Here is a 14,569-nt window from a genome sequence, read left to right as displayed (position 1 = left end):
ATCTCGGACTGCGGAGGACGCCGTTGGGATCCTCCTGCGGCCGCCGGATGCCGCGCGGAGGCGCGCTCCGGCTCGGTTCTCCATCCTAATCGCCGCGCACATGCTTGAACACTTCGGCGAGGACGCGAGGAGGAGGAGGAGGAGGAGGAGGAGGAGGAGGAGGCGGCATGTAGCTGCAATGGATTAAAAGCAGGACTTCACGTGGACTTGTTGGGTTTTTGTGACGTCGCGAGCGCTTTTCTAGTCAAAGCGGCGGCCATGGAGAACCAAGGCGCCGAGCTGCAGAATGACGAAGACGTGCAGAGAAGCGGCTACCTCCGCAAGCACAAATCAATGCACCGGCGCTTCTTCGTGCTGAGGACGGCCTCGGAGCGTGGTCCCGCTCGCTTGGAGTATTACGAGAACGAGAAGAAATTCCGCAGCAAATCTCCCGTGCCCAAGAAAGTGCTGAACCTGGAGACGTGCTTCAACATCAACAAGCGGGCGGATTCCAAGAACAAGCACCTGATCGTGCTCTACACCCGCAGCGAGAGCTTCGCCATCGCCGCCGACAGCGAGGAGGTCCAAAACCAGTGGTACCAAGCCATGCTGGACCTCCAGTGCAATTGTAAGACGTGACGTGTCGTGTCTCGGTCGTTTTTGCTGGACGCACTCCATCCACTGCGTTTGATTACTACTCGTGTGATTCATATTCATATGCATATTCATATTCATAGTCCCACATCTCCAGATGAACGGAATGCATCCAAATAGCGGGCTTTCGAAACAACCTCATCAAGTGGACCCGTTTGAAGGGTGGCGTGGCAATTTGGAACGCGGAATCTTATTCCGTATCAGCAAAACAGAAGTGTGGCAATCTGGCAAATAAGGCGCAGCCTTCTGTTTTTTTTTTTTTTTTTTTTTTTTTTTTTTGCACGGCGCAGAGGGCATATAGCAACCATCCGCGGGATGCATCATCATATGGCGCCAGCCTATCGCGGCGCTCTCCGCTCCGGCCCGTGTTGTTGTTTTTCTGCACAGCTCCGCCTCGAATAACCTACATTCGTGCGGGCGGGCGGCATCGGCGCTCTCTGCGCGGCTGCATGTCCGAAAGCGGGTTCTCTTCGAGTTGTTTATGTTGATGTTCCGGGACCGCCGCACAACCACCCCCTTCCCCACTGCTCGTGTACACCCACTGACGGGCTTTCCCAGCTCTGCGTGCGCCGGACGACATCACACGGATGCTGCGTGATGACCGACGGATGCTCCGAGTCCCATTTTCTTCCACGTGATGTGGAAGAAAGTTGAAAAATAATTGTGGCAGAAAAACAATGCAGCTACATGCACACGACAGTCATTGAAATCATTTCAGTATTCGCTTATCAATATGTTTATGATGATTAAAAAAAAAAAAAGTGTTTTTTTTTTAAACGTAACCTTTATTTAGCCAGCAAAACCTCATCGAGATGAAAAACCTGCGGCACCGATCGATTTGTTCCGAGACCGAGCTCGGAACCGTAACAGCTCGAAATTAATATAAATTTTGCCTTAGAAATCAAATGAAATGCGATTGATCCGTTCCAGCGAGAAAAATAGCGATGGATTGTCTGACGGCAGAATAAAACATAATGATCGAGAATGGCCGTTTCTTTTTTGAAGTATAATGAGTGTAAGTACTGTTGGATGTTAAGGGGCGTGGCCTAGTGAGCGATGTCAGGAGCTAGAGTTGGGTCAGCCCAGCAGCAGCTCCTTGCGCGTGTTTTCATTTTGCATTTGCGCGTTTGACTGTTTCCGTCTCGTATAAACGCGCATCGGCGACGGCGGCGTGGCTCTCCTTGCCCACATCCGGCGGCATCGCAGTCGCCCTCAAAACTCCCAAAACACATTGGTACACTGGTGCGCTTGTAAATCAAGGTACCACTAAAGCATATTTATTATTCAAGCGCAAACTCGGGGTCAGGAGACCATTTTTTTTGTCGCGTTCTCGTTTCCATTCGTCTTCTGGCACGTTCATTGGTGTCCTTTCTTTTCGCTCACAGGTAGATCTCCTGACGACTACGGAAGTAGCGGCGAGTGTAGTTCTCCGTCTCCGATTCCAACTTTCAAGGAGGTGTGGCAGGTTAAAGTTTGGCCAAAAGGTCTTGGACACGCCAGGAACTTAGTAGGCATCTACCGCCTGTGCCTAACTGACAAGACCGTCAACTTTGTCAAGCTCAACTCTGACGTGGCCGCTGTGGTGCTGCAGCTGATGAATGTTCGCAGATGCGGTCATTCGGAGAACTTTTTCTTCATTGAGGTGGGTCGTTCGGCCATCACCGGGCCCGGAGAGTTTTGGATGCAGGTGGACGATTCTGTGGTGGCTCAGAACATGCACGAGACCTTGCTGGAGGCCATGAAAGCGCTAAGCGAGGAGTTCCGTCAGCGCAGCAAATCTCAGTCCGTGGGGACGTCATGCGGCGGCGGAACCGCTTCCAACCCCATCGGCGTTCCGAGTCGCCGGCATCACCCGAATCTGCCGCCCAGTCAGGTAGGCTTCGCCAGGCGAGCCCGCACGGAGACCCCGGGCGGCAGCAGTACCGGCACCTCGCCGACGTCACGCCACGGATTCCCGCGGGCTCGAACGGCAAGCATCGGGGCCAGGTCAGAGGAGAGCGGAGCGAGTACCAGGTCGACGTGGGCCAGCTCCAGCCCGAGTCTTAACGGATCCTGCTCGACGACTCCCACGCTCAGGCCCAAGCCCGCCAGGGCCCCCACCCCTGCGAAGATTACCCTCAGCCTCGCACGCTACACGCCTAACCCCGCTCCCTCTCCCGCTCCGAGCCTGTCCTCCAGCTCCGGTCACGGCTCCGAGTGCGGCCTGGCGGGCGCGGCGGCGGGAGGCATGACGGTGTGCTCCTACCCCCGTGTGTCTCAGAGAGTTTCCGTTTCAGGTTCCCCGAGCGACTACGGCTCCTCGGACGAATACGGCTCCAGTCCCGGTGAACACTCGCTGCTCGTGCCCGGTATGGCTGCCCATCACGGGCACGGAGAAGGGCCCTCGAGCTACATCGTCATGGGTCAGCGAGAGGGCTTCTTCGGTTCCCATCATCGCTCCAAAGGCCGACGAATTCTCCGGCGCTCATCCAGTCGGGATTCTGAGGCAGAACGACGACTACTAAGTAAGAGGGCTTCTCTGCCTTTGGCCACCCACGAACGACTGGCGCCACATCGAAAAGATGACGACGAGGACGATGAATACGCCATCATGTCACAGAGCGCTAACAGAGAAGGCTCCGGCAGCGCGGCGCTAGGGTGCGGGCGACGTGATGCGGCAGGGGAAAACAGGAAGAGTTTTGAACAAAGGGAGAGAAGCAGATGCAAGAGCTCCTTCGGATAGCGGCTACATGTCAATGCTGCCTGGAGTCACGTCTCCGGCCGCACACGACGAGTACATGGCCATGACGCCCAACGACAGCGTGTCCCCGCCTCAGCACATGCGGCGGCCCAGCTCAGAGGGCTACATGGTCATGTCGCCCAATAGTAGCGTCGCCGCAGAGTTGCACGGACTGGGTATGTGGGATGGCCGGGCCGGCGTCGAGAGCCGGGCGGCCAGCGACTACATGAACGTCTCACCCGTCAGTAGCCGTTCTGCTTGTAGCACGCCGCCTTCCCACCCCGAACAGCACCAACTGCAACCGAAAATGTTCAATTCCTACTTCTCTCTGCCCCGAGCTTATCAGCATACCCTCTACAGTCGCTTTGAGGAGGACTTAAACAAAGGGGAGTGCAAAAAAGACAGTAGCGATAGCGCTGGAACGAGCGGCGGCAACAAGAGAAACAAAATGGGAGCGGCTCCTACCGGCGGCTTCCAACTCTCCATGTCTTCGTCGTCTTTCTCCTCGAGCTCGGCCAGCAGCGAAAGCCTGGAGGACAGGTCCGTATCGGCAGGGAAAGGGTTAAGTTTGTACAAGAGTGCAGGAACGTGCGCAAAAGATGGCCGTCACCTGCAAAAACGCGGATCGAGCTGCAAGAGCCCAAAGCAACAGAGGAGGGGCCGCCCCCTCAGTACGCCTGCAGACATTGCTAAAGCCAACACCTTGCCTCGGGTTAAGGAGAACGTGCCCCCGATGGCGGCTCACAATGTCGGCGAGTACGTCAGTATTGTGTTTAAGGAAGACAATAAGTATAACGGCGGAAGGCGTGCAGGCCCGGATCGAGCACAACCCGTGATTCACGGAACCCTGCGGCCCTCAAACCAGCCGCTCCTCGTTCCCGAGAATGCTGCTAACCTTCCTCGCAGCTTCTCGGCGCCGTTGGCCGCCTCCGCCGAGTACGTCGGCATGGATGTAGGGAAGTCATCGACGCCCCTAAGCCCGCCGCAGGGGCCGCGAGATGCCGTCCCCGAGGCTCGACTCGAACGTGGCGCATTTTCTCCTCTGGCGCCAGGATGGAAACTCTGTAAATCGACCCAAAGGAAAGATGGCGGCGGACGCCCTTAATTCGTTCATTGACAAGAACATTTCGGATCCCGGCCTTTCGGCGAGACCGGCCGGCCGCTCTGGTCCACCTGTATCCATGGAGGAGGAGACCGGGCTGGGCTTTTCTCCTGGTAAGAGCCTCCAGTCTCCCGAACACAGCGGCAGGCAGGCGCGAGCCGACGCTCAGGGTCGGCGGGGCCGCCGCTCCGAGACCTTTAACTCCCCTCCCTCTGTACCTCGACACCCACCCTCCGCTACCCGCGTCTTTCCGGAAGGCGCGCAGCCGGCGGGCCACCGGCACACTTTGGACCGCTCGCTGTGGGAAAGCGGTCCGGCAGCGAGTTCGTCCGACACGCCGCCTCCGCAAGCATCTTCTGAACAAGGCCTTAACTATATAGACCTTGACTTGGCCATTAAGGAGAGCCCTCAAGGGGGAGCTGAGCATTCGTCTGCCACCTACAACATCGGCGCAGGCGCTACGGGCAGCGGTGCCAGCTCTAGTCTCAACACGTACGCCAGTATTGACTTCTATAAGTCAGAGGAACTGAGAGCACACCAAATTGGCAGAAAGGAAGATCCAGGTAAGGGCTGAAAGGGCCGCGGGTCCATTTGGAATGTTCTTTTATTGATTTAGTTGGGTGAGGAACCACCTTCATCTGCGGTGCGGCGATTCACGGGGGGGGGGATTCGCCGAGCCCTGCCGCGCGTTGCGAAAATATGTGATTGAGTGACGCCTCCCACAAAAATGGTTGAGAATTGCCTATAGATTCCGGCAAGGTACGATTTTTGTCCAAGTGAAACTCCTCGACTCACTTTGACATCGTTCCCTGCCGCCGAGGTGGTGCCAAAGTAATACTTGTACTGCTTTGGCCTGAGCACAAAAGCAGCCAATAGGTGAATCTTCTGCAAATAATGGCGGATAGCCGACCCCCACCCCAAAAAATGTAAAATAAAAAAAGCAGCGAATGGGCGAATTTGTGAATGCTGAACCACAAGTTTGCTTTTAGGCAACACAAGCGGACAGACATTCCTTAGCATTTCCCGGGTGACAGATGCTACATAATGCTCACGTTGACCGTTGAAAGTCAGTGTATGTAGTTTTAAGGTTTAAGTTCTGGGATGAGTCTTCCCCTGGGGAATTTGATGAGGATGTGTTTTTTTTTTTAATTTTTTTTTTATATATAATGCAGGAAAGAGCACGTTTTAAAATTAGGACGTCACTCAAGGCAGCATCGACTTTCGCCAAGAAACAACACATTCGTTGTTGCCCATCAAGTTGGAAGCATTTTGTCTGGTTTGGATGCATTGGTCGTGACTTTCGACCAGGTGTGGTACAGGGACGCATTGGCTCCGATGAATTGCCAATGTCGACAGTTGGTTACAAAACATTCGGATTTGGACTCTTTTGTCATGCGGCTTGACGAAACGAGGATAAACTGCAGACAAAACTCCGTAAGAGGGCTCCTCGAGGGCTCCTCGCCGCGTCTCCAATGCGCAAGGTCTCTTATTATGACCAGTGGGCGGCGAGCGAAAGCGCAGCCAATCGATGTGTCTGCTGCCGGTTAATGAGCCTTCCGCATAAACGGTGATAGGCAGAGGGGGACACGGGCCAGGTATTTGTGCCGGCGCGTGGGCGAGCTGTCGACCTCACCGGTTCACACGGCAACCTCGAGGTCTCCCATCATGCTGCGCCACGGCTCAAAGTCATGTGACGCGTAAGTGCGCTTTTGATGGATAGTCGTCTCCCGTGCCGAAGCACATTAGAGTTGAGTGGCTCTCTCGTGTCAAGGAATAATATCTTGGAGAGGCAAATTTACACTAACCCTGACACTTCACCAGGTACTGTGTGTGTAGCTAAGGTACCCGAAATGCATTGCAGTTCCGCCGCCGCCGCCGCACGACGTTACTGATGAACAGTTTTAGATGAAGCCTCTCTCGATCCGTCAAAAGGAAAATGGTCTACACCAGCATTGTTGAACTGGCTCTATACTGTGCGGGAGCGTCACTTGAGGCCGCCAAGAAGTGTACGTTACTCTACAGAAAACCCACAACATAAACTATTCATGAGGAACACACCATTTGCGGGTCTTATTTATTCAGACCATTCACATTTGCATAATTGATTCATCGAACGCATATGTGCGATCACAATACTGTAATTACCTACTTATTGCGACGGGGGACGGGACAGCGGGTTTTATGCATTTAACGTGAATGGCGAGGAAAGCGCTTGTAATTTCCCATTTCCCCACCGAGATTGCTGACTGGATGTGCTGCTCCTGCTACATGCGACATGTTGCACATCCGCGTATCAAGCCTGTACGGATGGGACGCGCTTCATCACTCCCATAATTCGACTCATTCCGCTCCACTTTTGTATTGGCGAGACTCCCAAAGTGAAATGTTGAATGAACATATCGTCATTGAATTCAGGTGTTTGTTTGCCCACCAGGTTGCAATTATATTCTTAAGAGTCACAGTCACATTTTGGAATTTGTATTTACTTATTTATTTCTTTTTATTGAATTATTATAATTTTTTTGGATTCTAGATTCTATTCATGTTGGTTCAGCGTTGACCGTTTCTCACTTGATTTCCTTTCATCAATAAGCATGCAACACAACATCTGCCGCCTTTGCTCGGGCTGAAGAACACCATGGCCTGAATGAATATTAACCTTCGGCAGACTTGTTTTTCCGTGCTTAAATATAGCACAAGAGCGTCATGATGGGCGCCGGCATCGCCGAATCACAGCTGACGTTTGCGAACAAAAGCCTTCCCGCGGTAAAACGCTGGCGACTTCGGATTTGTCTGGACGCTGAATTTAGAATTTTCCCAAAATAAATAATTGAAATGTAGTTAGTCCCGACCGGGATCAAACTGCCGAAACTGTAAAACGTTTAATAGCTCTACAGTGAATTTTAACATTCTTCACCGACATGGAAAATGTGTCAAAATAAGGTTCAAAAGAATTCAAGGCGTTCTCCACCTTAGTCCATGTGAAGTGAAAATGTCTTCTAAATTTGACACACCACAGAGAAAAGTGTGAACAATTAAAGAAAAAAAAATAAATTGCCAAGTATCTCAAATGAGGCTTCAGAATCGTGAAAAATCAAGCCATTGTCTCCGCTCTCAAATGCCGTGGGTGTGTCTGCTGAAACCACGCCTCGCGAAAAGTAGACGCTACTTGGCCCTGCGACTTTTGAGCGTTTGAGCCGTGACAATAAATCCTTTAAAGCCCCCGGTGGCCGGGATAATTCCTACCAGTTCGTCGCAGGATAGGAATTTCATTTCAGGAACTTTGGAATGCCTTTTTGAGAAAAATAAAAAAATTAAAATGGAAACAAGATCTTCAAGGAAACATTGTGGTTTTTTGTTGTTGTTTTTTTTTTTTTTACTTCCTCACAATCATTTTCCTCTTGGGAGGCAAAAGAGCAAGTGGTCAGCCCGAGTCAAGTTGATGTGCGAGCACTTATCCAGAGGTGTCCCCTGAGGTACAAAGCGGCTTCTTTATGAGGCAATTCTTTAATAACGAGAGGCTCATTTCGTCTCACCGGATCTCGATGGGCCACATTCGCGGCCACTGCCAGGCTGATTTTTACGATGCTCGCATGTTTTCTTGATCGCGTGGAGCTGCTGCAATTGCATAATATGAACACGCGCCTTATCATTGAAATCCTTTTCGAAAGATATCGCGCACCACGTGATGTTTACACGAGCAACCGCAGATTCAATGTTTTCCAGAACCGCACGACCTTTTGCGCAGTACATAACCTGATGGACTTAAAACTACTCCAATAATAAATACAGCACCAATAAGACCTGATGATGTGAAAACAATGCAATGTGTTGTCTCCCAAAAGGTCCACCTTAAATTCCTGCCTGTGCTTGATTGTTTTCCTCCAGATTGTTGACTTGTTGATCGCAAGTCTACCACGGAAGGATCGCGACGCCTCCGCGCTCGGCAGCCCGACCGTTGCCGCAACACAACCGTACGCCGAGTCCAAAGCACCGGAACTCTGGGAAAAACCATTCCTCATCCCGTCCGCCATGTTCTGGCAACCAAACATGTGCCAAACGCACGCACGCACGCATGCGCACACACACACAGGGTAAGGAATATATCTGTTTTTATGCCTTGCTCTGATCAGCCAATGTGAACTGGACAAAGGATGATGTGTGATTATGTGAGTTCACAGGTCGGCTTTATGTCCATTTGACACGATTAAAGCACTATGACAATCGGGCAAAGCCATAAAGTCGGTAGAAATGTCGCACGTTTGCTTTGATTGCCTCCAAGATCGCCATCACCGTGATTGGTAGCTCAACAGACGGAATGAAATGTGATCGTCCGAGGCTCTCTAATGACACCCGTTTACTTTATGGAGTCGTATTGCAGCTAAAGTCCCAAAAGGCTTTGTTTTCGTCCTGTGTGCAGCATCATCCTTGGTCAGTTTTCTAAAAAAAAAAAAAAAAAAAATCAAAATAATAATAAAAAAAGTGTCATACAAAAGAAGGGAATATGGCTCGAACACAATCACACACTTTGTCATTGTTGTCAACTAAATACATACAGGTGCCATTAAAGCCATAATGCTTCTTCAGGACTTTCCTCAAGCTGTTAAAAAATAAAACAAAACAAAAACTTTTTTTCCCCATGTACCACTTTGGCTGTGACATGATGTTAAACAAACAAACAAAAAAGACTACTGAAGCGTCTCCAAAGTCGAACACAACCGTTATGCGGGTTCGCGTAACATGACATAATATGACGTGGGTGAATTAAGGGGCGGGGAAAAAGACATTTATTATACAAGTTAACCATTGTACAATCGAGAAAAATAAAACATTCAAAGTACAAATTTGAAGACCCGCAAGGAGAGGCAACACGACATGTTTCTTGCAGTGACACTATCACTTAGTTGTTGGGATTAAGAAGTTGAGAGTCTTTATTCAATATCCTACTATAGTGCGCTGAAGAGTCCATGTACTAGTACACTCTGTCCTCACGAGTAAGACAATTCAGCGCACTCGTCGAACAAATGGCTTACTAGTGATGTTTTTGTCCACATTTCTGCACACGAGTAGAATGACTGCACAGGTGGTACTCGTGAGGCAAAACTGTGCACTAGTAGACAACAGCATGATAATAGTATAACAATTCTACTAGTTAATATCTACCACATCACTAGTAGTGCACAGTAGTTGTTCTACTAGCGCGCCCTAGTCATTTTACTAGTGTGCTGAATTGTCCTACCAGTTAGGACAAGGAGTTTACTAGTCCACGGACTACTCAGCATACTAGAATAAATGCACAAACATCTTTTTATTTTTGAGGTGTATTCTTGTCAGCAAACATCATTCGAACACTTTGTGAGCTTTGTGGTTGTTTTATGGCCGTGTAGCATTGAAGAAATTGGTAGCGAATATCGTCGTTGACCACGGTGAAAAATGCTCGTGGGCCATTTAGAAGCCCCGAGTGCTTTTATCTGTCCCGGCATGCGATTCTTAAACAAAAACGCAACGCTGCAAACGAACTGTTACGACAATTCCCAAAACACGTAAGCCACAAATACAACATTATTCGATCGTTGCATCAAATCTTGATGGCAGTCGGAGGACTTCATACAAAGTCAAATGATAGGAAAATGGTTCCCTAGACGCTCACTGTCGTCACGCATGAGGATCATTTGAAGACTTTTCAGGCCTATTTTTCCAGAGCGATTGGGCTACACCGCGACTGCGATTGTTTTGGTGTTCGACTCGGGAGGCTCGTCTGTTTTAGTGTTCCTTTTAATGGCTTTCCATGTGCAATTCAAAGGACTCATTATTACCCCCCCCCCCCCCGATTCAAGTTGACATCACAGCTACAAATACAATTTGAAATTGAGCTCCCTCGCGCGACTGCGTCTTGGAAGTTGCCGTCCAGTGGTAAGAAACATCATTTTGTGCACGCAAGTTCCACCTGATGCTTTTCCAGCCCCCCCCCCCCCCCCCGATGCGATGAAATGAACCGCGTCTCGTCAGGTCCCCGCAATTCTGCCAGTTGCCGAGGCGGCGCGTAACAACTGGCGAATTCGCATCGCATTCTTGCGCAGCGTTATTTGGTCAGAGTGGCCGCAGTATACGGAAAGAACCTCAGACTAACGCAATTCTACAGTGGTGCAAAAGTTGCCTTCAGTCCACGAAATATGAAAAATAATAACATTGTACATTGAACTATATTCTACGGACAGAATTGGACAAGTTCCTGTTTTGGCATTTTTAAGATTTGAACCAACATGTAGCACAAATCCCACAGGGAATGAGTGTGTACATCACTTTTGGCAACTGCTTTGTTCATTTCAAATACAGTAACTGTATATTGTACTGTGGTTCAGACTACATTATACAAGCGAACAGCATTTACAACACTGCAGTTTGTTTTTCTCATTCACATAACAATTTAAACAAATATAATGTGACACATACAATGTTATTTAAGATATACACTATACATACAGTATTTTGATGAATACTATTTAGCCTAGATATCTCTATACTCTTTTATAAAGTGCCTCTTTTTTGATTGTAGCTGTTTTACACAGGTAATCTTAAAATGGGTTGTGAAAATACAAAAAAAACAAAACAAAAGAAAAAAAAGTGAATAAACAAACATTGATATCAGTAAACTGTTTTTCTTAAATTGCCTTACAGTTTCTCTGAAACGTGAAAAGATCATTCGATTTTTTTGTGGGGTGCCTAACAGTTAAGCCACAATGTAAGCATTCCCTCGCTTGTGTTCGACTTTGTCAAGTTGAGGTTTGGCCCAACAAAGCGAAGCAAAAAAAAAAAAAAAAAAAAAAAACGTGGGCTGCTATTTCATCCCAAAAAACCAAACAAAACAAAACAATAACATGTTACTGTTACTAATTGTATACATTTGAATCTTAAATCCTATTTGAATGACTTTCTGCGTTGTTTTTACCTGACAGCTATTGCTCTCTTGTATATAAAATACTAACAAAGCGGGCTCATACCAGTCTGCGAATGAAACCTATGTATCGATTTAGGCTTGTGGTGTATTTTGAACCTCGAAGCATACATGAGCGGAGGTCATTTGAACTCTTCAGAGCAGCTAAGCGCTTTACCCGGGCTCCAACACGATCAACACGCTCGTCCGCGTTGTTTTTCTCGATTTGGATGTGGAGTCAGTCCCCGAATGGTGCGAATGGTGCTCCTTTCTGTCTTTACTCAAACCCAAGGCCTGGTCTGGTTCTCTCGCAAGCCATTATTTGTATTCTCTTTTATCGGTTATGCTGCCGTAAGATCGTCAAATTGCCAAAAAACAACAACAAGAGCACTTATAGACAAAGTCAATCTTAAATCTGTTTTCAAATAAAGAATTCTTTCATTGAACTGCTGCGGGGCCAAACTATGTTTTACATTTTTCAAGGAAACATTTTCGAGAGTGTTTTTAGAAAGTTCATGTGAGTTTACGACTGGTTGCGTAATATGCCCAGAGCCGTTGAAGTCCGGTTCGGTCCAGTCGCAGCTTAGATGAAACATTCAACACCATGTACGATCAATCAGACGTACTGTATCTACGGACGGTTTCAACCAAACGTCAGTTCACGACGATGCCGCCGGGAGGCTTGCGTAACAACGGTGCGCAAACGCCGCGTGTTTCTGCTTGTGTGTCAACAGGGTACAAAGGAACAAGGCTTTCTGCATTGACTGTATTTTTCACACTGGTCGCTTTTCCCACATTTAGAATCATGTCTGCGACAAGGCTCCCGAAAGATACAAGCACGCTTAAGCTCAAAATGATTCAAGGTCTATGAATTGGATTTGTTGTGCGAGTGTCCTCTAAGGGGAAATGACATTTCAAACAAACAAAAAAAGTGGCAGTTGTGTTACGGAGATATAGTTTTTCAAATGTCCCTCATTGTTGTCCCTTTGCACGACGTCCTACGGTCATTTCCAGCTAAAAGGTACTCACTTGCCAAAACAGTGGATATGAAATGTCTACACACCCCTGTTCAAATGCCACAATATTTTTGTGATATTAAAAAATCAGACCAAGCCAAATCATTTGACCTACAACCTCTACAACTAACTCTATTGAAGTTAGTTGTTGAGGTTGTTTTTCGAGAGGGGAAGTAAAAATAAACAACTAAGATAATGTGGTCGCACAAGTGTGCACACCCTCTTAACAACTGGGATGTGGCTGCGTTGAGAATTAACCAATCACACTCAAACTCATGTTGAATGAGAGTCAGCACACACCAGCCACCCATTAAAGTGGATCCGAGCAACCCCGCATCAACTTCAGATGTTCTGGTAGGCTTTTCCTGACATTCTCTTCCTGCTTTCTAGCAGACAGTTGGTTAATTCTGAAACCAGCCACATCCCAGTTATAAGAGGGTATGCGCACTTCTGCAACCATGCTATTTCACTTGTTATTTGAACTACCCCTCCTTTTTTTCAATTAAGTTGGACAGGTTATAGATCACATTCATGGTGGTAAATGTTTTGTCTCCGTTTTTTTAGATCACAAAAACTTTCCGATCCACTGTAAATAGTCACTTCAACTCACTCAAGGCAGGACTACATTTTGACGTACTTTATTCAAACAGTATCACCACACATTTTGAAATTATGTCTCGGTTGTTGGCCTTTCAACAATCCCAATAAATGATTGATTTGGGGAATGAATTGATAAATTATTGGTGTCTAAATAAGAACAGCCCACCACTGCCAAGACTTTGCGCTTCGGAACGACAACTTTACTGCCAGGCACTTGGAATTCAAGCTACCGGTTGACTCGGTTGACGTGGTCCTTGATAATCTTTTTGTTGTTCCTTGAGTGGCACTCCTCTAATTAGGGATTACGATTACGGAGCCTCTTTGACTGCATCTCATAATCTCAAAACCATGCAGACAAAACAGTTGGCGGTTAAACCCCTCACGGTCTAAGAGCACTACGGGACATCATCAGATAGGACGGAAAATATCGATGAAAGCTCTTAAAAAACGTAAAACCGCTTCTGAGTGACTCTCGGTGTGGGAAATGATACTGTATGTACAATCAAGATATCATTCTGTAATTACAATTGAAAGAGCGTTCTATGTATTTTCGAGTCATTGATACTACTTTGATATTGGTGTACAAAGAGTGAACATGAACTATGTCAAGTGTATAGAGGAGTTCACTGATTGGGGGGCGGGGGGGGGGAGGGGCGGTTGTCGCGGCTGCGTGCGTGGGGTTCAGTCAATTCATGACAAATTGGTTCCAAACAGAATATTGACAATACTTGTCTGTGATGTAGACAACCTCAATGTTTTTTTTGTTGTTGTTTTTTTTAAATATATGGATAAAAAGGCAAAGTGGGGAAAACAAGGGCATTTGTGAGTCTTTTGTTGACTACGTGTTTCAAGTCAATGTTGCAACATTCACATTTAGACTGCTGCTCGGACCTTTGAAGGTATTAGCAAGACGTGATGTTTTTAATCCCAGACTCCTCTGGTCTAACAGATGGTATTTTGGCAAGATCAGAGCGTGACAAGTTGCCTTTTTTTTTAACTCTATGTTGCGTGTTCGGAGAGATAGACCTTTACGTTTCTTTTCTAGGCCGAGAGCGATTATTAGCAAGTCAAGGAGGCTGATAACCGATATTTGGAGCCCATATATTCATTTGCAGCAAACCAATTGAAATAACACAAACTCCAACACTTTTTTAAATGCCCTTAAGCATACGTTTATTAAACAGCGTTTCATATTTGCAACATGTTAGCGTTTTTTTTCTTTTTTTATCTTGGACAGTTATCATTGTTTTGAAATTGCAACAACAAAGGACAGCGAGCTCGCAGGCTCAGCAGCATGTTTTTATAAAGTTCAAACTTCAACAAATACTGCAAACAGCTCCCGAAAGTTTTCTGCAGTAAATTAAGTTTTCCAACATTTCAATATAACTCAAATCTTTCACTTATGGTTGTTTTAAGTTCAAACAAAAAGTGCTGGGAGTTCCCAGAGTCAGCAGCAGCTCTCATAAAGTAATAAATAAATTGGTCCCTGAAGTTTCAAATTGATCTCTTATTGGCCGTTGGGTTAAAAAAAAGTTGTTTCCTGCTAAGTGTCAAAAGGCATTGCA

The 14,569-nt window shown here is 47.4% G+C and overlaps 1 protein-coding gene across 1 annotated transcript; it reads left to right on the top strand.

Moving 5' to 3' along the window:
• The first annotated feature begins 195 nt into the window (after positions 1-195).
• On the top strand, positions 196-13,635 carry si:ch211-284e13.4 (insulin receptor substrate 1-B). Its single transcript, XM_061703287.1, is given in 5 exon segments — positions 196-607; positions 2,019-3,324; positions 3,326-4,400; positions 4,402-5,017; positions 8,343-13,635. Coding segments are annotated over 5 exon segments (3,354 nt in total). The 5' UTR covers positions 196-258; the 3' UTR covers positions 8,351-13,635.
• The last annotated feature ends 934 nt before the right edge of the window (positions 13,636-14,569 follow it).

The sequence above is a fragment of the Phycodurus eques genome, chromosome 17 (genome assembly GCF_024500275.1).
Source record: "Phycodurus eques isolate BA_2022a chromosome 17, UOR_Pequ_1.1, whole genome shotgun sequence".
NCBI classification, from domain to species: Eukaryota; Metazoa; Chordata; class Actinopteri; order Syngnathiformes; family Syngnathidae; genus Phycodurus; species Phycodurus eques.
This window is presented reverse-complemented; position numbering and strand designations above follow the sequence as displayed.